At 41.7% G+C, this 27,335-nt stretch overlaps 1 protein-coding gene across 13 annotated transcripts in view; it reads right to left on the reverse strand.

The window, feature by feature from the left end:
* LOC128895859 (neurogenic protein mastermind-like) overlaps positions 1-27,335 on the reverse strand; it is a 216,438-nt gene that overhangs the window by 61,285 nt on the left and 127,818 nt on the right. For 10 of the 13 annotated variants that reach the window (XM_054158870.1, XM_054158852.1, XM_054158862.1 and 7 more), the window contains one exon: positions 14,707-16,413. In XM_054158870.1, coding sequence (XP_054014845.1) covers positions 14,707-16,413 — 1,707 coding nt within the window. The remainder of the gene's footprint in view (positions 1-14,706; positions 16,414-27,335) is intronic. The other 3 variants (XM_054158879.1, XM_054158895.1, XM_054158913.1) reach the window with 1 other exon arrangement.

Here is a 27,335-nt window from a genome sequence, read left to right on the forward strand (position 1 = left end):
TCTACCCAGCCGCGTTATAAAACGTGACTCTCCCAACCAGCGATGGGACTGACGAGGGAACGCAGCATCAAACTTTGCACCAATATTCGCAAATATTGGATCAAAGTAAGGAGTATGCTGTAGTTCTTGACTTTAAGTTGGTGGAAATATTGGTTAACAGTTTTGTCAGAAATATGTAGACTCGTAATGAAGCTTTCTTTTCATCAAATGAGTTATTGAGGTGAAAAATAACGCTTCTTGAAAAGTACAAAGTATTTGTTCGTTGGATATTGCGTAGTAGCTTTGCCAGGGTTCATCCGCTGTTTTCACCTTTATCAGTTTTCTCACGGTAGTGGAATCAACGCGTATTGCGCCAGTTGGACGCATTAGCATACAACAGCGAGGAAAAACCAACGTAAATAAGTTACATATTGTGGAAATCGATAGAGCATTGAACACTTCGATTATTTTTCCCAAAATTCAGAGTTTGTCGTGATGTCTCTTAGCGCCTATCCGCCACTACGATGATTCGTGTACATTTCTAAGATGTAACGTGTTTCAATCATGGTCGTTTCCAGTGGTTACGAAAGCCTCAGCGATCGAACGTCCTCGATTTTATTAGGTATTTTCAATTAATCGCGACGGACGGAAAACACGCGACGATAAGCGATACAACGTCGATCCAAGAACTATTATGCAATATCAGCAGCGCACTCCGGCGCGATAACGCAGCGGCCGACCTTGTCCGTGTAATTCAGAAACTCGCGACAAACACGGCATCGGGTTTCGCATTAGCCTGCTCGGCGGGTAACCTAATTATTCAAGATGTGGACTAATTCGGACAATGGCGCGAACGGGGGTTCATTTTTACAAACCCGAACGAGGAAGAGCGCAATTACGAATATCGCGTTTAATCGTTGAATAGGATGTGTGTAATTCGTTGACGTAATCGAGTGCTTGTGGCATGCTGTGGTCGTTGAAAAATTTGCTGATCGAACAAGTCGGATGAGTCGGATGAATTCGATACCATTTGGAACTCGATGACACGTCAGGCTTTGTTTGAAACTTTTAAGTGTCCTACGATTGCGATTGAGACTTTATATTTGTGTTCTTAGATTTAGGAGGAGAGTGAGTCAATACGTACCATTAAAAATGATTAGAATAATTGAAGTATTTATTGTCAATTCTTCAGAGTATTAACGTCTTCCTTACTTAGTTTAATTCCCACCAAAGCACTGCGTTACGTTTGCTTTATTTTGTTCGTCATTCACAATTGTTAACTAGATAAGAATTTTGCAAGCCACTGCTGCCATTGGAAAACCGGAGACAAACCTGTGATACAGAAAATTGAAACGTGTACTGTGGAAGTTTATGGGAGACCTGTAACCAATGTAAGGCGCCGTTTAATGGCGACGACGACGAGGAAATTACTCTCGAGGCTCGACGTTCAATATGATTCGAGGTATCGACGGTGCCGAGGTCTACGCGGCTGGCCGCAACGCACACAGCTCTATTTTCCGCCACGCCATGCCTCTGGCTACTTGTTTGCGCAACCTCGCGACAATAAAATTCGTTTACGACTGCATTAGGTTCCCGCCACGGCTTTGTGCGATAGCCACTTCCGCTCCACTTGTAAATCACGAATTTAGCACAGTGTCATTCCTCCGCGACTCTTTTCTGCAAATACCGTGCCCGGTTGTTATCGACGAATCGCATTGGTCGCGTGTAGGCTATCCTTATTGCGATTATGTCGATTCGGTATTCGAAGTTACGAAACCCAATCGATTTAGGAAAGGACCAAGCAAACTGTATTAACCCTTTGCACTCCTATGTCGAGCGAGACTCGACATCAGTTTTTATTTCAGAAGATTTTCTTTGTCAAGTCCCACTCGACATCTTTTATGCCCAAATCATTAGGGACGACTTGGAACATATACACATGATCGTTTAGATGGAAAGTCTAATGTCATTTTCGTACATTCCGAAAACACAAGGATCGTGCATTTTGTACCAATAAAAAAATACTTGGAGGAAGAAGAGAAACAAATATTTTTCGTGAAACATGCGAACGAAAACCAGGATCCTGGAAATTATTTCAAGAGATATCGTTAGACTGCGGATCTTTATGCATTTATAGGAAATTTGAATGTGCAAGAAACTACAAAATGCAAACAATATGTAAGAAGATAAAAAAGATTGAGAGTAAAGTTCATGTTAGAATATTTGCAGAATAAAATAAATTCTTATTTAGGTTCAATTTTTGTAGTTAAAGAAAATTTAAAATAAAACACTTAAAAACGTTAGGAGCTGCTAGTAACAAAATCGAAATATAATTCGAGGTGTAAAGGGTTAAATCCGAATTTTTAAAAATTTAGAATGCAAGACTGTAACTAGCAATATAAATCATAGTCTACGTATATGAAACTATTCAAATATCAAAGTTCAAGTATTGAGTTTTGTAAGGGCATCAGTATTCGAAAAGTAACAGATCTCTGCGAGAGTTATATAGTTAATTACATTTCAGCTTTGCGATTATACCTGATTTCATAACAACGATAAAGACTCGCTACGCATATTTTATGCATTACTACCTATTAACGGTCCGTACCTTACTCGCATAACGATAACAGTAATAATGAAAATTGTTTACAAAATTTATGCTCGTCAAGTTGAGTCGTAAACACGAGTTAACCTTGGTATACACATCGAGGAGGATAACATCGTTTTACGCTCCGACCAAAACTTTCAACAATGGCTAAAATACATACTTATTTAGAGAATGGTTGATGATTAATACAATTTATTAATCGCTGATTGATCAGACGAACAGTTACCAAAGTAATCATTGCTCAACTCTGACCTCTTCTGATACGAATCGACCCATGCTTCGTCCAGCATCTCTCGAGATTTTCGTGGTTAGTTCGCCACTCACAGCCCTTTCTCTCTCTCTCTCTCTCTCTGTCTCTCTATACGAAAAGGGGATGATAATTAGCCGTGGCTAGACGACGATGAGATGCTCGCAATGATATCAGAGACCGTCTTCTCATATAAGGGATGACGTAAGCGCGATTTCTATTAGTCTTCTTCGCGTACATTGAACGTTCCACTGGTCCATTCGATAATCATGTTTTGGAACAGTCAGTGAATTTTAATCCGTTCGAAAACCCTGTCAAAGTTTTTACATCTGAATAATCGTGGAAGCAAAAGTTCAATAATAAATTGCAGCAAAAGCTTTCGTCATAAATTATAAATATATTTAAAACGTTTCAACTTAGTGTCGGCTGTATCCTCTTCGGTAGAATATAGGAAAAAGCGAACGAATATTGATCAGGAAAAAAGGAGAATATTCTTTGTCTGATGCTTTTAACTTGCGAAACTTGCGATTATTGGCTGCTTCCTGTGCATCAACCTTCCCGTTCCCTCGATCTGTTTGGACCAGTCTATTAGCTAAACAAATAGACAATTATAGTCACGTTCGATCGCAGCCATCGATTGTAAAAGTCACAAATAGTTCCCTCGGGTTCGAATGAAACATTTCGAGCCCGCCGATCGAATCGAGCATAGTGTTTACAACTTCGAGCATCCCACGTCGACCAGAAGCCGAGTTATTTGCAGTCGCGCGATTGCACGCGGATCACGGTCTGTTTTTGCACCAAACAGGAGACCAGAGGCATGGTTAAACTGGCGCATCGAAGACAAGATTATCGCATACTTAACGCTGCCATTTCATAACTCTGTATTCAGCGCTGGAACGATCGTCTGCACCAGAAGAAAGAGTCAAGAACGCCTGGAGACTTCCAAAACGAACAACATTGCGTTCCTAACTTTTTCACTGGCAATGCTTCGATAGCTTCCACTCGCTTCGTCAATAGATTCTTTGTTCTTGTGCTTTATGTTCCCACTGTCTTATGAATTATTGCTTCTCTAGAGGGAATTAATCTCTGATCGTGTGTACCTCGTTGATACATCTTTCGAACGATTCTTATCTCTATTAGTCACCTTGACGACCGGAGATAGTTTCTTCGTCACCCTGAATCTTTTCCAAATCATTTCATCACTTTCTTTGACTAAGAGAATTAATCTCAACTATCACTTTAATATTTCTAGTGACTCGTCCTTTATAATAATAATTCAACAGAGAAAGTCAGTCTCCTCGAATGTCCACATCAATGTTATGTCTGTTCTTTCACTAGGCTAAGTACTATCAACTGATAGTCACCTTCGTTATTATACCTGTAGACCAAGAGAACAAATCTCTGAATATCTACATCGTCAAAGGATTCTTTCTTCGTCACATTAATATCTCAAGCGACTTCAACTTATGTTAGCAATCTCTAACCGAGAAAGTTCATCTTCGAATGTACATATTGTCTTTGAAACTTTTCTTCTCAGGCTTACTATTCCAAGTGATTGCCACTTTCATTATTACTTTCCTTGACCAAGAGAATTAATCTCCGAACGTCTACTAGAGATAATCTTTGATAATCTTTGATTATCCACATCGATGAGACCTTCTTGAGAATACTGATGGTCACTTTCATTTCTATATCTCCAGACAAGAAGAGACTCTCTGCCTAATACTCTAACTGACTCGTTTTTATATCATTTGGCATTATTAATATTATTACAAATTTATATAATTTACATTTTGTACATTTTTAACTGAGAAAGTTCTTGCTTTCGAATCTTTCAATGATCATAATGCCGTTGAACCCTTTCTTTTTGAACCTACCTTTCCACGTAATTGTCACTTCCATTATTACTTTCCTTGTTCAAGAGAATCAATCTCTGATCGTTTACATCGACAAGAGATTCTTTCTTCGTAACTGTAATATTCCAAGTCTTTCTTCTACTACGAATGAACCACGTGTATAAACATATAATCTAGTTACTGTTTGAATATCCACATCGGAGTTAAATTTCTTCTTACGCCAGGTCTAGTATTTCAAGCGATTGGCAAACTCGTGAACAAATCTCCAGACCGTGAGAATTAATCTCTGAACATCTACATGAAACTTATATTAGCAGTCTCCTTATCTGAGAAAGTTCATCTGGGAATACATTTACCAATCCCTGACCTTTTCTTCCTAGGCTTACGATTCTAAGCGATTGTCACCTTCGTTATTGCAGCCCTAGGTCAAGAGGAACGTACACGCCATCGAGGAGTCCTCGGTTCAAGTCAAAATTTATGTAAAATTATTACGTACTCCCTCTCCTCGTGAGGTTCCTTAATCCTTCCTTTTGAACTTTTTTCCCCAGTGTTTTCAGCGATCAACGAAGGATGCTCCGAAATGCCTCGGCGCAGAAGAACCTTTTAGAGGCCAAAAATATCCACTACGCGGTCGGTTTATCGATAATGGCGGCATAATACGAAACGTGTGTAGAACAAGCGGCCTATCTTTAGAGGCGAGCTATCTCGGGCCGTGGAAAGAAACGTACGAGAGATCGAACTGGCGGATGAGAGATCTCGAGCGCATGAGCACCGTCTGTTGCTCGACGAAGAGCATGGCTGCTCCCGTACATCCTCCTTGCCCTCGGTATCTTCGTCCCTGTTCCTTCGTTAGAAAAATGAAGGAAAAAAGTCAGGGTGAACCTTACGAAGACGTATCGCGGGAGGCTTAACGCCACGAGCGAGACCACGGTCGGTTACTATTTTCGAGAGCAATGTTTATCTGGCCCGGATCAAATATATAGTTATGAGTTCCAGAAGGCGGCCGATAGTTCCTCGAACGAGTCATTATTAGCTGGGGTTTCACGGAGGACCGACCAAAAATACGCCGCGTAGTTGCGCGCGCGGGCTACTTGCCGACGAATTTGGAATCCGCGAAATTTTCGGCGACGCGCCAGATTAAACTCTTTGCGGCACGGGAATTTCAGCGGCTTTGGAGCCTTTGGTGCGCGCGATGGAATGAAAAATAAGAGAAGATGAAAATACAGGGTGGAGGATGGACCTCGTTTATTGAGGGGAAAGAGAGCTGAACGTTCCTGCAACGACGGGGATTCGTGCGGTAATCGAAGCAACGTATTCGATGGGGGTAGGAGCACCACTTAGACAGGGTAAGTGTAATATGGTCACTACTACGAGTTATTTTCTCATTACCTCTCATGGAAAATAACTAACGCCGCAGTGATTGAAATTCAACTGTGCTCTTTGAAGATAAGAACCGCCATGATACAGAAAAGCAACTGTGAAGATCGTTAGGTACTTTCGTCTGGATCGAAAACGCGTGCAGATTCCATAGAAACGCGTCCTGGGAAAAAACGAAGAGCTCTGGTGTTCTCAGTATTCGTCGCGTCCAGTCGCTGATAAACAATAATCGCGTCAACAGCGTTTTGCTTATAGCCAGGTTTCGATTAATTACAATTCTGGGACCGGGAACACGCAACACTCGAATTACCTTTCGCGAATTCATTGAACCGAACCGAGCCGAATCAACGAATACTGCGCGCTGGTCGAAAGTCCAAGCATGACCCGATCCGAGGCGCGGCGTTAACCGACGATGCATCGCGATAATTAACCGACGGTTTAATTAACCCGTTCGCCGCGAACGCCCGTCAGCCTTTTTCCTGTTTATCGGTGGCGGAACCCTGGACCCGTCTGGCTACGAGACAATCGTACCCGTACGTACGAAACCGCCGCGGTATAGTGCACTTGTGCGGTGTCATGGTCGAGTTAAAATTAGCAAGTCAACCGGATTCTCCGGTGCGACGCGAGCCACGGAGCCGCCTCGACGACGAATTCGAACACGCTGCCGCGAAGCTATCGGTTTGTACCGTCGTTATTCCCCATTTATTAATTATTTTTTCCAGCAGCGAGATGTGAGTTTTAAATTTTAATCGATGGTCGTTGCGCGTACTGTGGAGGATCTTTCTAGGGATGATTCAGTAAGTTGAAACGAGGGGAAAGTCAGGAATGGTGAAAGTGCGTTTGAAAAGTCTATTATTATTGATGAAAGTGAGTGGAACAATTGGAACGTTGTTTTATTTCTTTTGCATTAAAGAAAATCAACAAATCCGAAATGTGTTCCTAAAAATGGCCAACTGATAAGACTATGAACAACCCCCCAAGAATCCTAAGTACCATTTTACGTAAAGAACATTTTTCAAATATGTTCGTCGCCACGAAGGTGACGTAATTCGCTAAATCCATTTCGCTGGGTCGTCGACGCCAAACAAACTTAAAGCCTGTATCGATTACGCGGGTTTTCGCGCGTGCGGCGCGCGCGGCCACGCGAGCAGGTCCGCACATACGCGCGCCGCCATTCATTACACGTTTTATGTGCAGCGATATAAATCACGCATGGACCGCTTTAATTTTTCCGCGGCGCAGTGACAGCACTTTTTTTCGATTCACTCGTATATTTGCATGTAAAGCACAACATTACCCGGAGAAATGTAACGCATAAATATTAACGAATAGCGAAGTATGCGCGCAAAACGCGTCACGGTCGTGCTTTCGACAGCCTTCCGCTTCGATGCTGATCCAGGATATCGTTGGTAAAGAAATGTAACCTAATACCATGGCGTAGATTGTTTGCACAATATGGTTATGGTATTTAATGATAAACAAATTTTTTGCCGCTATTACGATTAATTGAAATATATATTTTCTAATCTATTAATCTAATTTATTCTAATCTAAAACTCCATTTTTCTTCGCTTTTCAGAAATTACTTATCTTTCAAACTGATAAAGCAGAAAATGGGTAAAAAAGTTCAGACTTCTTTATCGAATCAATATGCTCATTCCGATTAAATGGTTCAAACGGTAGACTAGCTTATCGTAGACAACGAAACAATGCGTTTTGCTATCGACTGTACGCGTGTTGCCAGAGCAGACACGATGTAGGTTACAAACAGAGGGATATGGATATCGATTTCAGCGCGGTACGCAGCACCGCTGTGGAATGTACCTTCTAACGTTCTGTCGGTGCTCCCCATACGTCCAAAGGATATTCGGGGATCTCCATCTACGTTTAAAACCGTGTTGAGAGACACTGGCGAACGGAAACTGCGTTAAATTGTACTTTGTTTAAGCGACACCCTGTTCTTTTACATAAATCGATAGCTCTGAATATTCTGCACATAAAAGTATTAAGGTAGAGGTACTAAAAAATGATTACTTTAAGAGTTATTCGAGAACAAAGCGCTGAGTTAGCTCTGCGAGTAATCGGCGCGCCCCAAACGCAACTCCAACCTAATTCATTCTCAAATATCACCTGAAATATTCGTTTTTCGATACTTGTACCTCTATACTTTTATTCCTAGAATTATGAGAACACTCGATTCGTGCAAGTAAAATATACATAACTAACCAATTATGGAAATAAAGTAGATAATAAAGCAATTGAAGGATCAGTTCTACCGAGTTCATCCCAAACAACAAAGCCAATCACCATCGACTCCATCTACAGCAATACGCATTCCAATATTGTTCCCCAACCCTGCAACCTATCACCGTGGCCGATTTCCAGCAGGTGCGCCGCATGTATAGCGGGCGTTAATTAATAGAAAACAACACGGTGTCGACACGTTGCGCAAGAGACTGTCGCGTTAATATCTGGACCGCACGTCGCGACGCTCGAACAACGCGAGACAGTTCTGCGGTCCGGAGGCGCGAAAGTCAAGCTAGGGCGAGTGCTGTTTCATTATCGAATCACGTTTCAAGCGGTGGTACACACCGCGCAGAAACATAACGCGCCGCGGACCAATGGCGAACGTTAAACCCCCGTGAATACTTGTTTACGCGACGCCTGAATTTTCCTGTTCACGCGGAACGAACTACTCGACGATCCGTCCAGGAAAGACGAGAAACCACCGTGCAGGGAAGGCTCAATTTCTCTGTGGAATCGTTTACAAATGTGTTCTGCTTTGGTTGCTTTCTATGGTAAAAATTGGAAATGCGATTGCGGTGGTTTTCAGAACAAACTGTGATGAAGTGAAGCGAAGAACGTAGAGAAGATAATAGTACCAATATTTGAGCTGTTCATTGCATAATTCGATTAACTCCATAAAACGAAAAGTTGAAAAATCCGATGAAATATACAGTTATGACTATACCAAGTGCATTGACACTTACATTTAAGATTTTTCAAAAAGTAGTGTTGATCGATTTGTGCAGTGGACGGCTCACTTAACGGTGGTATTAAATTAGCGATTGTCAAAGCTAACTTGGAGGAGATGTTCTGCCTGTCTATTGGTTCTCATGAATTTTTCTTCGAGGATCGAAAGCAACTACCTCGGTCGAAAAATCAAGGTTAAGGTAGAATTGAAAAAGAAGGGACAGATTCTATCTTCCAGGACGAGGATTGGTATCGGTAGCGTTCGCTACGGATGGAATAAATCGCCGCCGGTTGGTGACCCTGTCTCACCTATGCAAATCGGGCATTGGATTAATTGACGAAATATTCAAATCGTCAGAAGCTCGGTGGCGCATTCGAATGATAATGGCGTCTGTATACGCACTTCCTCCTTTTCTAAAGGTGGCAACCTCCTTTCTTTTATTTCTTATCCTTCGATCGATCGTTGTTTGTTCGTGGCTGTTAGATCCCGTGCGATATGTTCAACGTTTGGTCGCTCGTAAGTTACCCAGCTCATCGTTGAAGGGTTATCGATTGACCCGCGTTGATCTGCATATCCGCGCAACAAGACGCGTTTCCCTTTCGAGCGACCTTCATCTTGACCATCTTCGTTCCTCATCGCTAAATAAAATTTTCTGTGCTACAGCTATCCATAATGAGAATTTCAATTCTACGGTGATATCTAGACTAAGTAGTTCGTAGGTTTACATTTGAACCCATACTCTGCCAAGTAAATTTAAAGCGTTTTACCTTGAGGTGTAATCTAGGTTATTATTTTAATAATAAAAAGTAATATTAAAATTGTTGTTTTAAAAAGAAACTTTACGATCTTTTTTTCCAATAATTCGTGACTCAAAAGGATATAAACTATAAACTTATCCCTTGAGTAATTGCAATCAATTTGAACTTCGAGGCATCTCGTAGTTGGCAGTGAATGGGTTAAATGAATTCACTAAATTCCATATTTAAAAAAAGGAGATCCTAATTCCTCCTCTTATATTAGCTTGGCCAAAAAGTTTGGTCAGTTTGTGATGATGTATGTTTCTCTGCAGTTCGCTTGGCTATGAATCATGCGTATTCCCAAAAGATGGAAAAGATCATAGACCATATGTAACAGAGTAAATATATTTCATTGGCTAAAAAAAAAAATCGCTGTTTATTTGTGCCTTAAGATCCGAACAAACTTTTTAGCCAACCTAATATATCTCGTAAACATCCAGGCCTTGCAACCCTACGAATTCGGATAGCGAAGATGTTACTGGATCGCGAGATAAATTGAAATATCTAGCTACTCATCCTTGAGCAGCGGGACGAAGGTTGCGAAGTTTCCGATCGACGTCGGCTCCGATTGCGATACTTCGCGTGCCTTTTGGACCGATTCCAACAACAACGGATCAGAATATCCGAGTACGAGTGTTTTCCTCGTCGCGCTTCTTAATAAACGGACACACGCGTATTGCCGGAAATTGACCGTGCGCGCAAGCGCGTTCCGTTCGGGTTCAAAGGTTACGTAAACCTTCGATCGTACGTGTTTCGAGTACGCGCCAACACGTGTGGTGTAATTCCCTCCCGCCCCTCGGGAACAGAGGAGAGATATCCCAAAAGTTGGTCAGAATTCAAAAGTCGATCGATATTCTCAACGCGAATTTAACCGCTCGCTAAGAAATGTGATTCTGACACGTTTAAAATAGTGTTAAACAAGAAATAATTTATTGAATATTTTATACTATTATAGATTAAGAATTCTTCGTTTAAATCTCCTTCAACTATTGAACCAAAAGCAGAATTGGACACAATTGAAAAATATGTCCCACCTCGAAATCTTTCAGCCCATCGACGATGGAATGAAACGTAAAATGTCACGAGTTATTTGCGTCCCGAAACGTTCGTGTTAATTCTTCTAGACTTAATCCATTTCCATCGCGGAGTCACGCATGAACGCCAACGCGACGCAACGCCTGTGACCCAAATGTTCAAGTCGTTTACATTCCGCGCGTTAGCGTCTGAATTCGATAACAATGCGTAATCGTTATAATTTCCAGCAGCTTTCTGCGCGGTGGAACACGAGCTCTTGATAGAAAAGCACGAGGGTTGGGGTAGGGGGATATGTGACGATTAACGTGGCTCGTTTCGGCACCTTTTCGACTTCCGTCGCGATAACCCGAGCCGATTAACCGAAGGAAAACAACGTGGGAAAGTCGACCGTTTTTGGTCTCGCAGGAGACTGATATGCAAATTCCTGGCGAGATAATGTTCTTTGATATGACGTTGCTTTAAATTTTCGACACGTTTCGTACCAACGGAAGCGTGCATGAAGGGTGATGACCTGTGGTAAATAGTTTGAGGCAATCCGTCCATAAAAATCAGGTCTTGAGATAAAGATACGATAGTATCTTGTTTATTGTGACGTGTCAGGGCTGGTTAATTGTATGAATCGAGCATTGGGAGGAAAATCTGGTCTTGGAGATGGTTGACCTCGAAGAGAAAACTGTTTTGAAGCCATTATCTTTGATTATGAGTCATTCGTCGAAGGAACTCTAATGTAAACGGATGTAAGGATGATTTTTTACAGAAAAACACATTTTAAGACCTACTGATAACAATACTACTAAGAGGAAGAATCTAAGAAGACAAAATGGAATATGGAAGAAGCATGGAAAGGGATGAAGAAGAAGGGAGGCGTCATTCGTCTCGACACGCATTGAGATGCAAATACGCGCGATAGCTGGCGTGATTTACGAGGGATAGACGTGTCCATACGTGATTGGGACAGAGTAGGTTTCGGTGTTCCGAAGCGTTCGTTGGAAGAGCTAGATAAGATCTGTTCGAGGCGGTCACAATAGACGAGGGATTTTATACAATCGAGTAACCGTTTGGACAGACTCCGGTTTCCTCTATCGGTAGCTTCCAGATGACATCTGAAACTTGTTCTTCCACCCTTACATTGAGAGTGGAAATTAAAAGAAAATTGGATCTGTATCTTTCTCTTGTGTGATGGAGCTGATGATCAAGGAGGAGTGACCCAAAAATGATATCGATTTGATACTTTCATTCAATAAGAAATAAGGAAAAATTATTTGGAAACTCAAACTATAACCGAACTTTTTATAATTGCATAGCTAGTCTCGTCATCAGCGTATTATATAATTCGAACCGTTGATCGGCATAGATTAACCAGAACTAAAACATAAAATAATCCCAAATTAAGATTACTTAAACCTAAGCAGAACTGATAATAGTATCTATAGTTATTAAAACCTGTCCTTTCCTGATATTAGATATTTTCTAATGTGAATCCAACTCAACAAAAATAAAAGGTTACCGTCCAAAAATTGTCTGATTCTTTCCATTTGAATGGCGTCGCGGGATCCATCGGTGGAAAGAGCGTTCCACTGACGACACGGCGCCAAGTATTACGCCATTCATGCCGAACGCCGCTTGTCGCGTATGCCACTTCCGCGTCGTTTTATATAAATAAAACAACGCTCGATAATAAATCGACGAGAACAAAGTCAGCTCCCGTGCAGGTTGTCGCGAGTGCAGCCTCGCGACTACCGACCAGAGCGTATTGACGCGGGTTGCAGGCGCAGGTTAAATCGAGCAGACGGTGGCGGCGTCGCGACGCGGGCTGCGCGCGGCCATGCAGCCCTCTTTTCTCCTCCGTCGATCGTTCTCCTTCCCCCACCCTCGTGTTTCATCGAAGGACGGGGAAGGCGAGAAGGAAAATTTATAAAGAGAGCTACGGAGGGGGTAGACTACTTGTTGCGCGTCGCGGCGCCCTCGTGACGCCAGTGCACCCCTTCGTTTCCGCCCTTCGCGTTGCTCGACGTTACCGTTAGCATCGTTCACTGGGCCAGTGCTTCTCAACCTATTTTACACCGAGCAGAAATGAAAAATTCATAGTCGAATAGAAATTTTGAAAAAAAGAATTCCAGAACATCGTCTATGTCTATCGAAGAAATTTTATTAAATTAAATGATAGATTTGCCATTTAATTTAGATAAACTTCACGATAAACACAGAGGGTATGAATATTTTTAGGACTGACTGTAATTGTGAATGTAATTGTTTAATCGTTACACTACCATGAAAACATTATTCTCATCCAAGCAGGAACCATCTTATTGTATATCAAATATCGATTTTCGCTATTTTACAATGGAAAACTCCTTTATTTTGTGATTTTCGTGACTGGACTTGGGTAAATTCTTATCTGGACAAAACTTTTCGAATAATGAATGAAAAACAGTCTTATCACGCCAGAAGAAAGTGCCGCGTCACACCTGTTGGGAAGCACTGGGGCCAGCGCGCCCCTTCGCTGGCGACGCCACCAGTCGACGTCGTTACCACCACCACCCGTCAGCTACGTCGTCGACGCCACCGACTTCGACTCGTAATCCCGCCCGACAAAAATAGACGTGTCGTCGCGACGCAACAGATATCATTCGGCCTCGCCTGGCTCGCGCGCGAGGAATTCCGACGACTTCGTCCTGAATCTTGCATTCCATTTCCTCATCCTTCGCGATCTCGATAATTAAATAATTCTTTGTTCTTTATCACCGTTCTTCGAATAATGAAATAGTTCCTTCCACGTTTTACAATCTGGTACGTAGTTACAAGGAATTGAGGGTGGTTCTTTTGTTAGTACACCATTTTTATGTCAGTCAGCTGATGTAAGTGTCTATGAGTCCGCGAACGTAAAAACTCGAAATCATTAACACATTTCGTGCCACGTATATCACCGGTGGTACACGCTAAACTTGACCTTCAGGTCATGTGTAAAATAAATGGTACACGCAGACATATTTATTTAATTCGCTGAAAACATATATTTTATGACAAATTTAATTCTGTAAAATATATTTCCACCAAAAGAATGAAGCACAAGTGACACACGATATGATAACCACTCTAAACAAGCTAACTAGTTATGAATTGATGATGTAATGAAATATTGTGTGATAATATATCAATTTTTAGCCAAAACATCAAATGGTCTGATTGACAAGTCGAGCAAAAACGACTTGGCACTAAACGTATTAACGTCTAGAGTTCATAAAGAAACAAAGTAGCAAAACGTTTCTCTAGACAGTAGCCCACTTAACAACGAGAGTGATTATACCGAGCGCTGAGATAGGGTCCTGGTCCCGGCTCTGCCGAAAACTAAAGCCTTGAAGGCTTTTGTCGATCGATGTTTAGGCGGAAAACCACTGCCAGTGGTTACGCATTTAGATGTTATAAGCGGCGAGTCTTAGAAAACCCCTTCATCACCTTTGCAGGATCATGTGAAAGGTAGTAGGAAAATCACAAAGTATCGATAGAGGGGTTTTCGATTATAAAATAATGAAGATCGATATTTGGTATACGATAAGATGATTCCTGCTTGGATGTAAATAATGTTTTCGATTACATTCACAATTATATAGAATTTATTCATCTTCTATGTTTCAAAATTTCTATTCGACTATGAATTTGCCATTTCTGCTCGGTGTAAAATAAGTTGACACACAACCTAAAGTCACTTGCACCCAACATCCTCCAACGCCATCGATACTAGGACCACGATTAGCCGCATCTATTGAGAAACCCATTCGACGGCCGACAATCCCAACCACTAAACACGATAACAAGCCAAGATTCCCACTAACCTGAATCTGATGTCCTGGATTGTTGATGTGTAGCTGCTGGACCTGGTTGATTTGCAGGGAGGAAGTGCCGGGTCCCGAGGGAGGTCTCGGCGGCGTGGAGCTAGTGAAGGGTCCCTGGGAGCTGGTTTGATTGGGTCCAGCTCCCTGGGAACCTCTGGGTGGAAGCGGATAACCGGGACTCCCGTGGTTCGGCATCGATCCTGGACTACCGCCGTACGGCGAATACTGCTGCTTATATCCTCCGCTTGGACCTAGCATGCTCGGTTTACCGCCACCGGCAGGCTGTGGTCTCTTCATGTCCGCCAACCCCGTAGCAAATTGAGTCTGGGAGCTGACGAACATGTCGTTGGTCTGCTGGCTCTGGAATCCCGACGCGCCGTTGTTTTTGTGATAAGAACCGGTGCCAGTCGTCGCTTGGGGCTGTCCACCCGGTGGTCCGTTGCTGCCAGGGCTACCAAGATAGTCAGGCGTGCTACCGAATTGAGGGAACTCCGCGTAAGGAGACCTAGCAGTAGGTCCTCTGGCTGCGGCGGCAGCGCTGGGGTTGAAACCACCAAGACCAAGCTGTTGGCTCTTGTGCTGATGCTGCTCGGCCATTTGTTTCAAAGTCTGGGCGGCGGGACTCATCTCAGACTTGAAATCCAGGCTCGAATAAGGCAATCTAGCAGGCGAGTACTGGGCCGAGCCAAGTGCACCTGGACTGGAATTAGCAGGCACGTTCCCGTTGTTCGTCCCGGTGCCGTTGTTCACGCTGTTGTTATTAGCGTTCCCGTGCTGCTGATGTATCGAGTCCTTGTCGTCCTCGATCTTGATCTGCCCGTTATTCGTCCCGATGCTGTTGTTGTTATTGTTGTTGTTGTTGTTGTTCGCTGCTGCGGCTGCGGCAGCCGCCACCGCAGCGTTGTTCGCCAGTGCTTCCACCGGTATCTTCTCCTCGAAGCCGAAATCCTTCATGAACTCCGGATGGAAATCGGAGATCTCGGAAATGAGATCCTTGAAGGCGTCGGAGGTGATGATCTCGTCGCCCGTATCGTCTCCCATGAAGTCGGAGAACCCGGGGAACCCGGCGCCGTTGGCTGCAGCGTCTTTCTCCAGCGCGGCAGCGCACTGCTCCAGGTCAACGAACTCGTTGTCAGGTTCTTGCTTGCACTCCACCAAGTTACCTATGTCCACGCAACCGATGCCACCTCCTGGAGGTGGACCACCGCCTCCACCGCCAGGACCGTTGCCAGGACCACCGCCACCGCCGGTTTGAGACCTTGACGTCTGCGACGCTGGCGTATCCGGTCCCGACTTTGGCGACGACGAGGCGTTCAGCAGGTCGCTCTTCACCGAAGCGTTCGTCAAGGCTTTCACGGTCACGTTCGTTGATATCTGTTGGGCCTGAGAGTTCGCAGCGGACGTGGTGAACTCCAGCTGCTGAACGATCTCCACCGAGAACTTGGTCAGACCTTCGTTCCCACCGCCTCCGCCACCGCCGCCGCCGCCACCGTGAGTCGGGCCCGTCGAATTCGCGCCGTTTCCAGGCGTGTGTTGACCGTGGCCGTGATGAGGCCCACCCCCACCGCCGCCTCCGGGACCTTGCTGGTGCTGATGCTGCGCCTGCGTGCATTGCAGCTTCACCGGGGGCTCCCCGAACCCAGCGTCACCGCTACCGCCACCGGATGGCTCCAACTCCTCGGCCGTCCTCTTCACGAATTTTTGCTGCTGAAACGAGAAAGAGGAAATATCGATTAGTCAAGTATAACTGGGATAGGGTGGGTGACAAAGAGATTCGTGGTTGGGCACTTAACAAACTCTTTTAATGTATCGTTTGTAAGGAAAACTGTTGAATACTTCTTGGATTACATTAGAAGCTATAAAGATCTGCTAGTTAACCTTTTCAGAGCTGGTGTCCACAATTGAGGACACAAAATTTAAAAATTACAGACACTATCGTTTAAGGCGAATGTTCTTATGTATTTGTACATGAAGGAAAATCAGTTTACCTCGGAAACTACATGTTGAAAATATATGTACCATATATATATACATATTAGCATTCTATAATGCGGAAAGGGAAAGATGTGTATTATCAATGTACATAAACAACAAAGGAGCAGACCGTTGTACAAAAACATTAAAGCTAACGGTCTTTCCACGGTATCGGGGAATATGATTTGACTAGTCAGTCGACGATACACGGTCTTTGAAAGCATACGTTTATAAAAGCGCTAAGTCAATCTTAACTTTTCTAATTCTGGATTATTTTGTATCTAATTTTCACAAAATATATATTATAATTGTTCCTTATACAAATGCTCGCGTTCTATTATTTATCTTTTAACAGAAAGATTTTTCAACAATTTCAAAACTATACGATTAGAATTTTTTTTATTTTTTCCATACTAATTTTAGTCCAAGTTAACCCTAAAAATTAAATTACTGAAAGGGTTAACCTTACTTAGTAAAGAGTTCACCAGCACTTCCTACTTACTCCCTTTCCATTCTTGCCTCAGTCCTTTATGTTGTCTCAGATCCTTGTCTTAGATTGAGGCAAGAATGAAAGAAGAATAAGCAGGAAGTGCTAGTGATCATGTTAACGAGGCTACTTAGCAGATCTGGACATTATTTATAGGGACATTTAATGCGGTGAAGATTTATATTAAACATTTTTCAAAGTCTTTCGACATCTTTCAGCATCGCATTTGCCATTGCAACGAAGAATCTATTCGACGGTAGTAGAACTCACGCTTTTAAAAATGGAGAATATATTATGCAATTTTACATTTAATCCTAACGGTTATTAATTTTAACTCATTGCACCTCGCACGTAGAGGACACCCAACGATAGTCGCGTGAATCAGGACGATGGCAAAGAAATAAGGCACGCGATAATGACTTCTAGATCGAAAAAGAGGAAGCATCCGTCAACATTCTGTTCGTGGATCAAGGCAAAACGTAACTAATTCCTTTAAACTCGCTGCTTTTTCTGGGATCCCGAGTCGGGCAACCAGTAGCACAGGATATTTAACTCGCGAGCCAGGATGCCTCGTTCCGTTCGCAGTTTCTTTCGCAATTAACCCGGCAATTTCTCACCGTGCCTGTCAATACTGCCAACTCTTTTTCTCCACGAGACTTTATGCTGTACATCGACGTCCACGAGAGACGAAACGACGATGGATCGGCGACAGCTTCCTTCACAGTCCACGCCAAGAAGACAGCGCGTCCTTTCATTACGTTCATAACGTAAAAATAATGTTTAAAATATTAATAGCCATATGGTACATTAATCGCTACCTTCAGGTAGGAATTCAACAATGATTCGACATGAATTAATGGCAAAAATAAATTTAGTGCGCTATATGCTATATTTTTACCATGGACTGTATTTCTGACCAAGACTCTCATGTCTCCGCGATACGCGTAAATCTCTACGCGAATCTAGTGACGCGCGGCACGTGAGCTTATGGCATTTCGCGATGCATCGATGCGGTTGGTTCGATCGCGATAACGATACTGAATCGTTTATCCTGGCCAACATTTGCGTACATTTGAGTTACGACTGAAAACTCGACGAATGCGTCGATTACGTCACACTTTAGTAATTTATCAATACTCAGCCTCACGCATCTAAAACAATACCCGATGGTCTTCATTAATTTTCATCTTCGTATTTTTGCAAAACTATATTCTCCGAACCAACGCAGCTTCCATGGCCACTACAGGTATGTTCAAAATAATAAACCGAACAAAAATTTCGAGCTTCTACAGACGGAGAAACGCGTGCACGACGGAGGCTAATCCGAGGGACCAGTTTTCGAGCGATATATGCGACCGTCGATAGAGGGTGGGGGAAAAAAGATTGGAAAAAGTTTTTCCAGGGTGCGGCCACGCCGCCGCGTCGCACACAGATGCACGTGGACAACCGGGGGCGCACACCAGCGTGCATTTGTCACGATTTGAACCGGGATAACCTCTGCCTCGTTCCAAAATCGATAATACGTATTACCCTCTAATAGCGAATCGGGCGTCCTACGTTTCCGCGTGCATCCGCCGCAACCCCTGTACCTGGCTCGTGTCTCCAACCGAGACCGCGTCTGTCGCAGATGTAATACGATATTCCATCAAGTCTACTCCGTTTGCAGGAGGGCTTCTCCGAGATGAAGCTACGTACGCATTCTGCGATTGAAAATTTGCCACAAAACGAACATTTTACTGTATTAAATGCATATTATTAGGACGTCCCATAAGTTTATGCCACTTAAATTAATATATGAAATATACCTTTAAGTGTTATAAGAAAAAGTAATCTCTCTCGTTTTACAATACATTTCCACCTTTCTGATATAGTCATTATACCATCACTATAAAATTTCTGTCTTTTTTTTATTAAATATTGGATCAGTCTGTAGCACGAACTTATGAGATGACCTACTACTTGGTTTTTTTGTCGTACACCGCGGTAGTTACGACAAAAGTGAAGTCGTAGAAAAGTAGTCACTACTATACCATTCCACTTTTTTCCCTTTACACTTTCCATTTCTTATCGATCTCGAGATACAGTGAATTCTGTCTCGGTTCTGGGCTATGCCTCCTAGACGATGGCCTATCCCATATGATGCAAGTCGAACAGTTACAAGAAATGGAGGGGATGACAAAGCATATCTTAGATAGGGACTTCGCGCACCTTTTATCATTAGATAGAATTCACTATACGGTTATGAAATGCTAACAATTTAAAGTCGACGTATTGACGGCCCCTAAGGAAATTGTGGAGAGAGCGTGCGGTAATGCAGACATTTCCGTAGCGTCGCGCGGAACCAGAACGCCCATATTTTTCGCCTAGAAAAAAACGAGAAAGCCCCAAGGATTGTGTGTACGTAAGTCGTAATAGATGCGAGACGGGATCCCAGGGAGCAGTTTCGGTCGGGCTCCGGCAACCGACGCCTTTAGCGGAGCAATTTCGTAGCGCGAAAAGTGCACAGGCCTTTCCAGACAACGGAAAACCACCGCTCTCGCTGGCGTCAATATCCTGCGCCACCCCTCTCGGTCCACTTTTCTGCTTGCGATTCGTACGAGTCCACGGAAAAATGTTTCAGCCATCTATTCGTCAATCTCGATTCGTTATGATTTAGTGCTGATAAATATGTTACTGGAATATAGGTGTGTTTATTTTTTTTTTATTATTATTAGTTTAACTCCCAGTTCGTCTTTTTAACAAATTTTTTTGAATTTAAGTTTCTAAATTTATGATTTAGTATGGATAAATATGTTACTGGAATACAGGTGTGTGATTATTGTTTTTATTATTATTATTTTAACTCCCAGTTAGTCCTTTTCTCAAATTGTGAATTGATATAGTTTATTATTTTCTTTGAAAATACAGTATTTAAATAAACCGTGGATTTCATTTTGCTATCACATTTATTCTCTACGTGTTTGAAAAAACTAAAATAGATAAAATGGTCTAGCAAATCAGTGATGGTTAAGATTGATCGACAACTGTCGAATATAATTATGTAGGAAAGCACTATAGCGAACCGAGTGCCGTGTCTCTAAAAAGTGTGTCAGTTGCAGATGCGTAGCACAGAGAAGATATGATCAAAGGGGGACCGGAGACTACCAAAAAATTCGATTTTATTTTCAAACAAACCAGAATGTATAAACAAGCAGCCGAGGCTCGAGGGAATCCAAGTGAATTCTTTCAATGCGTGAAGTTTCCTCGACTTCTTCAGGTTTTACCATTTTTCGTGACCATGTTTAGATCTTATGAATCTATTTTGATATCACATTCCTAACAAGTTTTTGTTTTTTTTTTTTAAGTTGCCTTCACTCCAGTATTTTTTCTAGCGACATAGAGGTTCTCAAGAATTAAATTTCGAAGTCTATTATCGATCCTCCTAAACGCGACGTGCGTGCACTGAAGTTTTCAAGACTGAAACGGGGAATGGACCACGAAGTTTCAACGATCGCTCCAAACTTCTCGAGGGAAGAGTGATTCTTTAAACCTCGCGCCGAAGAATTCGTAGAATCCGTTCTCGCGAGCGATCGATCTACCACGCTCCACCGCTTTCCTGAATTTACCCCAAGCACTTTTAATTATCCATATTTCCGTGAGTAGGTATTCCATATCTGTATTATCATAAACTAATTACGTTTGCGAGAGATAAAATAAAATGTATACAATACTAAATGATCTAATGATCATTGATCGCTGAATTTCTAATGATCCATGGAAGCTAATCCCATGTCACTGTTGGGCGAAATGTAACCCACGATTGTAATTACAAAGTACTCGATCGATAGCCACAACTACTCATTATTTTGACAATTGCAAATAATTGAATTTTAATTATTACAACTGCTGATATTGATCAAGTCTCTATACAAAATACAAATGATTAAATAATGAATTAAAACGGAAAAAAAATAATGACAAACTGATAGCCTAATTCTGCTCTGTTTTAGCAAAACACGACCAAGAGGAGGTGTCGAAGGGTTCATCGATTTTTCCTGCCACCGTGAAGCATAATCGAGATCGTCGACGGCGCCGCCAGGAACTGTGACGCAGTTATTAACGCGAACATAAATCTTTTCCGACTTTCATTCCCGTCCGATTCGGTTTCATCAACTCGCGCTTTCCTCCCACGCACCCTTCTCGTTGCTACCCCTATCGCGCCATCTTTTTCCCTCCCGGTGGCTCTCCAGTTGCCCCCACCCTCTGGTTCAGCTCTTTGTCACGCTCGAAGAACTCGCACGACTGATTAATTCTGCCGCTTAGCGATTGCGAATTAATAGACGGGAGTCGCGCGAGTTGGCCCGCCCGATTCAACCCCTGAAATCGGTTAACGACTGCGTAGACGAGTTTACCAAACTTCGGGCCAACGTTCCGCTACTTCGACCGGAAGTAATACAACGCCGCGTTGCAACCGGCTAAATGAATACATTTCCGAAAATTAAAACGTGCAACCTAATCGTAAAATTAGGGGCGAGTAACCCCTTAATCTGGCGAGTATTCGAAGCGTATTGCCTTTTGTAAATAAATTTCGATAGATAAATAATGGTGATAATAAAGAATATGGCTTCTCAGAGCACTGTGATATGGTGAGCGAGTGATGAATTCTGAGTAGCGTGCACTAGCGGTACGAGAAGATAAGAAGAAGCGTGTCAGTAACCTTGACGCGCGCGCGAGCTGCCTCCTGCGTGGGAGGATACGCCGCTCTATTGAGCGCTACGTTTCGTTAACGACGCTCTCCGCTAGCGACGCAACTGTTAACACGACCTAAATATCAGTCGGCGAGCCGACAGTCTCGTGCTTTTCATCCAGACATGGCCACTATTTTATTCAAACGATGGACGAAGAATAACAACATTATATGTATACTAACATTAACCCTTTTGCACTCGGATATCTCTTCTGAGGGGACATCGTAAGGCCAGGCAAATTTTGTTAGTGATTACACAGGATAAACTTATGGGAACGTAAAATTCGTAAAAGTGTATGATTCCTTGAAGGCTTCTATTCAAATATCACGAAAAATCAAATAAAAATATGGTACATGTATTAAGATATACAGGGTGTTCGGTAACTGGTGGCACAAGCGAAAAGGGGTGATTCTACATGAAAAAATAAGTATAAAATATAGAATAGAAATTTTTCATGTGAGGCTTTGTTTTCGAGAAAATCGACTTTGAATTTTTACCGGGTACGGGTGCACTTGATCATGTCTCGTTATAACAAATCTCACTGTAAATCGTTGTTTCGATGGTTATTATCGCAGTTTATGTTTGTTATTATCGTAACGAAAAATTAGGAACACGTAACGAAATAGAAGTTGTTGAAATCGTCATAAAGTTTATTATTACAGAAATTGTTGAAAATGTTTCTCATTCTACCGAATACATACTTCTGCTCTTCTAATTAAATTTCTATAAACGCTTTCTAACGTATTCGATTGTTTTAATGTATGAAAGGCTACAATAATTCTCTTCTTTCAATTCAGAATACACAATTGATTTAGTATTGTTGCGACGGTATCTTGACTGTTATAATGAATTCTTCGCGGTGTTCAATCCTCCGGCACAACAATATGACCACATAAATAAAAGTCAAAGCGAAATTTCAAAGTCGATATTCTCGGAAACAAAGCCTCACATGAAAAATGTTTATTCTATATTTTCTTTCTATAAAAACTTGCCTCTGTGTTTTAATTTGGAAACGCAAAGACTCAGCCATTTACTCTATTGACGTGGTTCATTGTTTCACGATGGAAATAACGAAATCTGAAAAGAGCAGTCGTTTATGCATCTTTTTCGTTCCTAAATGGGGCGCAGTTCGCGGGTTGTCGCTAACAAGAGATGCTTTTTCAGCTTGCAGACAGTCAGCACGAATTTGTTCCTTCATATTTCAAACGCGTTTACGATATATATCAAGAGACTATTAACCTTTTCGCGATGAAGGACGTATCTGTGAACCAGAGGGAGCACGAACAAACATTGTCACGCATCAAAACCAACGTGACCGGACAGTTTCCGTGCGTCCACCAGCACCGAGTGCTTTACGTTCGACACGTTTCGCAACAAAGGGGTTAATCGCTTCGTGGATACGCATACTGGTCCAGCAATCGTGGCACAACCGGGGATGATTCTTCATGAAAAAACAAATACAAAACAAACCATACAATTTTTTCGCTCGAGCCTCCCTTATCGAGGAAAACGATTTTTAAAATCTTGGTGAAAATTTATTATCTCAACCCTTTGATCTACACATTATCTTTTAATTGCTCGTTCAATAGCTTATTATTTTTGGTCCAATTTACTTACTACGAGTCTCACTTGTCGTTGTAGGCTAAAGGATTAACCACATGATTGTATTTGATACAGTCTTTATAAGCTTAGTAACGTTTCTGCTCCTAGCTAATGAATTAAACTTCGCAAACAAATTTCATCTAAAACCTCAAATTCGTCTAAAATTAAATTTAATTAATATTTCATTCTATTTTTAGGACTTCAAATAACCCAAACTCAGAGTTGAAATGGCAATAAAAATGATTCGTATCGCTGCCCACTGGTATCGGTCTGAAATTACTTTCAAACGCGAATTCGACGTTACATTCAGATACCTGATGTTACGGTCCACTTTATATGTATATAAACTACTCTCGATGGCGCAACGAAGGAAATCCAACTCAAATTCGACTACAAACACGGTTGCATCGACCTGGTGTAATCGGAGGAAGGGCGTGTCAAAGGGTAAACAGTAAATAATAAACAGCGGATGAAGCGCATCTTATGTGGTCGCACGTGTCGCGGATGGCACGCTATTTGTGGCCCGCGTATTTATAAGCCGTTCTAATTTAGACGCAGACGTATAAATATCAATTCAGCACGGTCGACGCGCGATGCTGCTACAATTGTCGCTTCATCGTAATTTGCTTTCGATCGAGAGCAATCGATTCTTCTACTACATTGCTCGACGGAAGACGAACGAACATATCTCACTACATATTGACATTCTTCATCATTCATGGCAACATTGCCAAAGGATTGGTGACGTTTTCCCAATGAAAATGAGTCCAAATACGACCATATTGGTACTACTTTGAATTTCATGCAGTTTCAAACTTTTCAAAAATGAATCAATAGGGTCGTGTTTGGACACATATTCTTTTGGAAACCTTGCCAATCTATTGATATACGTACTGCACTGCTTTGAAGTTCGGTCCGCGAGCTTTTCAACTTCGCTGCTGCTACTTGAAGAAACAAACTCTCCTGACTTCATTTTTATAAGATGGGTTTTACGTGGAGTTATTTTTCGTCTTCGTTTGCGTGTCATGGACGCAGATGTAATTATGATACTGCTCTGTGCAAATGTAAATGTAACACGGCGATTTGATCCACCGACAAGAAATATAGATTCCTCTCTCCGTGCTCTCTCATCCACGCTCGCTTAATACCCTTATCGACGATCCTTATTATATCGACACTGTACCCTAATTACCGTGGACTTTGTAACAAAAACGTGGCAATTACCGCTCGATAAATTTTTACGAGTTCGGCCCGCTTCCGAATGCGCGGTATATAAACGATTCCTCGTGTAAACGATATGCCCGAGATAGACGCGAAAGTATAATTTTCTATAGCACGATCAGTCTCGCGATAGCGCTAGCGTCTTAATTATGACTGTATTCGGAATCTGTGCTGCTGATTGAGGGATAAGATAATTAACGAGTCTTATCGCATGTAGGTTGGACTTGCTGCCGATCGTGCTCTTTCTTGAAAGTATATGCGCTCTTTTCATGGTAGTAAACAAATTCTTACTGTTCGGTCGTAGAAAATAAGCTCTTTTTCAAATAAAAAAATGAGATTACCTAAGATAATCTAATTTAACTGCCACCATTAATTATAAATTCTTTTATTTAAAATAAAATTCTATTCTAAGTAGAATATTAATTTCACGAAATTCTTAACTGTACTTTTTGTTTATTACTTTTTATGCAATAAGTATCTCGCGAAGTAGGTAAAAGTCATTTGCATCGATTCTTCTTGAGCCGAGCAACGAAAGAAAATTTATTGGGTCAAGTGAGTAATTATAGAATAAAAAGAAGGAAGGAAGATTCGATGGTACAAAACGTAAGTTTACTTGGAAGGAGTTGCCTGAAAAATAAGAATAGTATGGAAGGAAACAAACTTATACAGGCTTCCTTGTGCTTGTAAGGCACTCATTGCAAGGGAATTGTTTAATTAAAGTGTTCTCGTAAAAAGAACGCGCCACAGCAACGAATGCGTCTAGAATATAATGAGGTAGTATAATATATGTACTATGAATAATGTTTCATAGCATAGTATAGTACAACATAATATAATGCAATATATAACATAATTAAATAAAATGGTCTTCTATTCGCATTTATATTTCTGAAATACTTTCCAGTGACTAAGAAAATTCGCACGTCAGTATATATTATTCGTAGCTAATGGGACACATTATTCAAATTAGTCGCATTATTGCGTCATCGTTTAATAAGCATAGGCTTGCAACTGAACATCCAGGATAAAAATAGGAACGACATACAAACAAGGAAAAACATTTCAGTCAAGAAGTTACGTATCACTACGGTCGATGTTTAACGCTACATATAACTTGATAGGAATTCAAATATTTGACGAATCCTGAAGAAATAATTATTAGCAAACAGTCTTTTACAATTTGAAAAGGTTTCCACTGCGTTTAAAAGGGTAACACTACGCATTTTTAGAATTAGAGTAAAAAAATTACAATAGTAAATTAATAACTGAACTTATTACATTATTCTTGGCGCACCTCGTCTATCGAGATCAACGATAAAAGAAACGGAGAGTTTGAATATAAAACGTAACTGCATCCTTCCGGTTAACATAAAATAATTATAAATATTGTCACTGTCTGTTGCCAGTAATAGAATTTGTTCCGCTACCCCTCCCCTGGAAAAGTTTCATTTTAATTCCCTCTGGCATAGCACCGTAATCTCACGCGAACTGGAATGGTCGAAGACTCCTGATTGCATAATTATCAAACGATTTATCCGTCGCAGGTGCACGGAGAGCAACGGTACACCATCACGGTGGCTATCTCTGTGTAACTTTATTATCAGTGCCTAGTAATATCGTGTCAAGCCACGAGTGTACGATGGCGCACTGTAATTGCGGTTGAAGCGATGCGGTTAACCCTTTGACTACGAAGGGCGTATATATCCGTCCTCGAAAATTAGGCTCAGACTACGAAGGGCGTATATATTCGTCCATAGAAAAACAACATACAGTCAGTCCAATAAACATTCGTACTCTCTATATCTATTGAAGAAATTTGTCTAATTTAAATGATAGGTTTCATGTTTCCAAATCAATTTTCCATAATAAATATGTACATGAATAAACTTCACACATGTATATATTTACAATTACAAATTTATTTGTAATAACTTCAATAAATATAGAGGATACGAGTATTATGAGACTGACTGTATATGTATATTGGAATCCAGAAACGAAACGAGATATTATACTATCCATTTGTTTCTCGAGAACAGTACAAGTAATTTGCACAAATGTTCCACGAATACGTGTAACACTTCTCATGTTCGAAGTAACGAAATATCGTCACGAGTAATAGCGAGCTAATCGACTGCTAAATAGTAATAATAATATCTTCAAATAAAATCTAGAGTAGAGTAAAGATTTGAGAAATAAAATTACTTTTCAGAGCGTCAGAGTAGCAAATCTATGCGTGACAGCGAGCGTTCCTATGAGTGAAGCTTTCGTGGACAACATTATGATCAACTTTCCCGCCTACATCCGGATTCTAAGCGGCCAACGAACCACAACGAACGATTCGACGAGAGCTGGAGGGATGGCGCAAGAAAGAAGGGCGCAAGACACGACCAGTTTGGGGAGACAGTAGCGCATCTTCCGATGAGAAGGAGTCACAGAAGTGGACCTCCAACTTTCTGACCCATTTTTTCCACCCCAGCATAACGACCTTATCGACCCTGAACAAAGAGGCGTTTGCTGTCGAATAGCCAGCAAATCGGTTCGCATTGTGACACCGTGATGGGTTATTATTTTCCACTACGGTGCTCGTAAGAATTCAAGCACCCCACACTCGTGGA

The sequence above is a fragment of the Hylaeus anthracinus genome, unplaced genomic scaffold (genome assembly GCF_026225885.1).
Source record: "Hylaeus anthracinus isolate JK02 unplaced genomic scaffold, UHH_iyHylAnth1.0_haploid 0, whole genome shotgun sequence".
Classification (NCBI taxonomy): domain Eukaryota; kingdom Metazoa; phylum Arthropoda; class Insecta; order Hymenoptera; family Colletidae; genus Hylaeus; species Hylaeus anthracinus.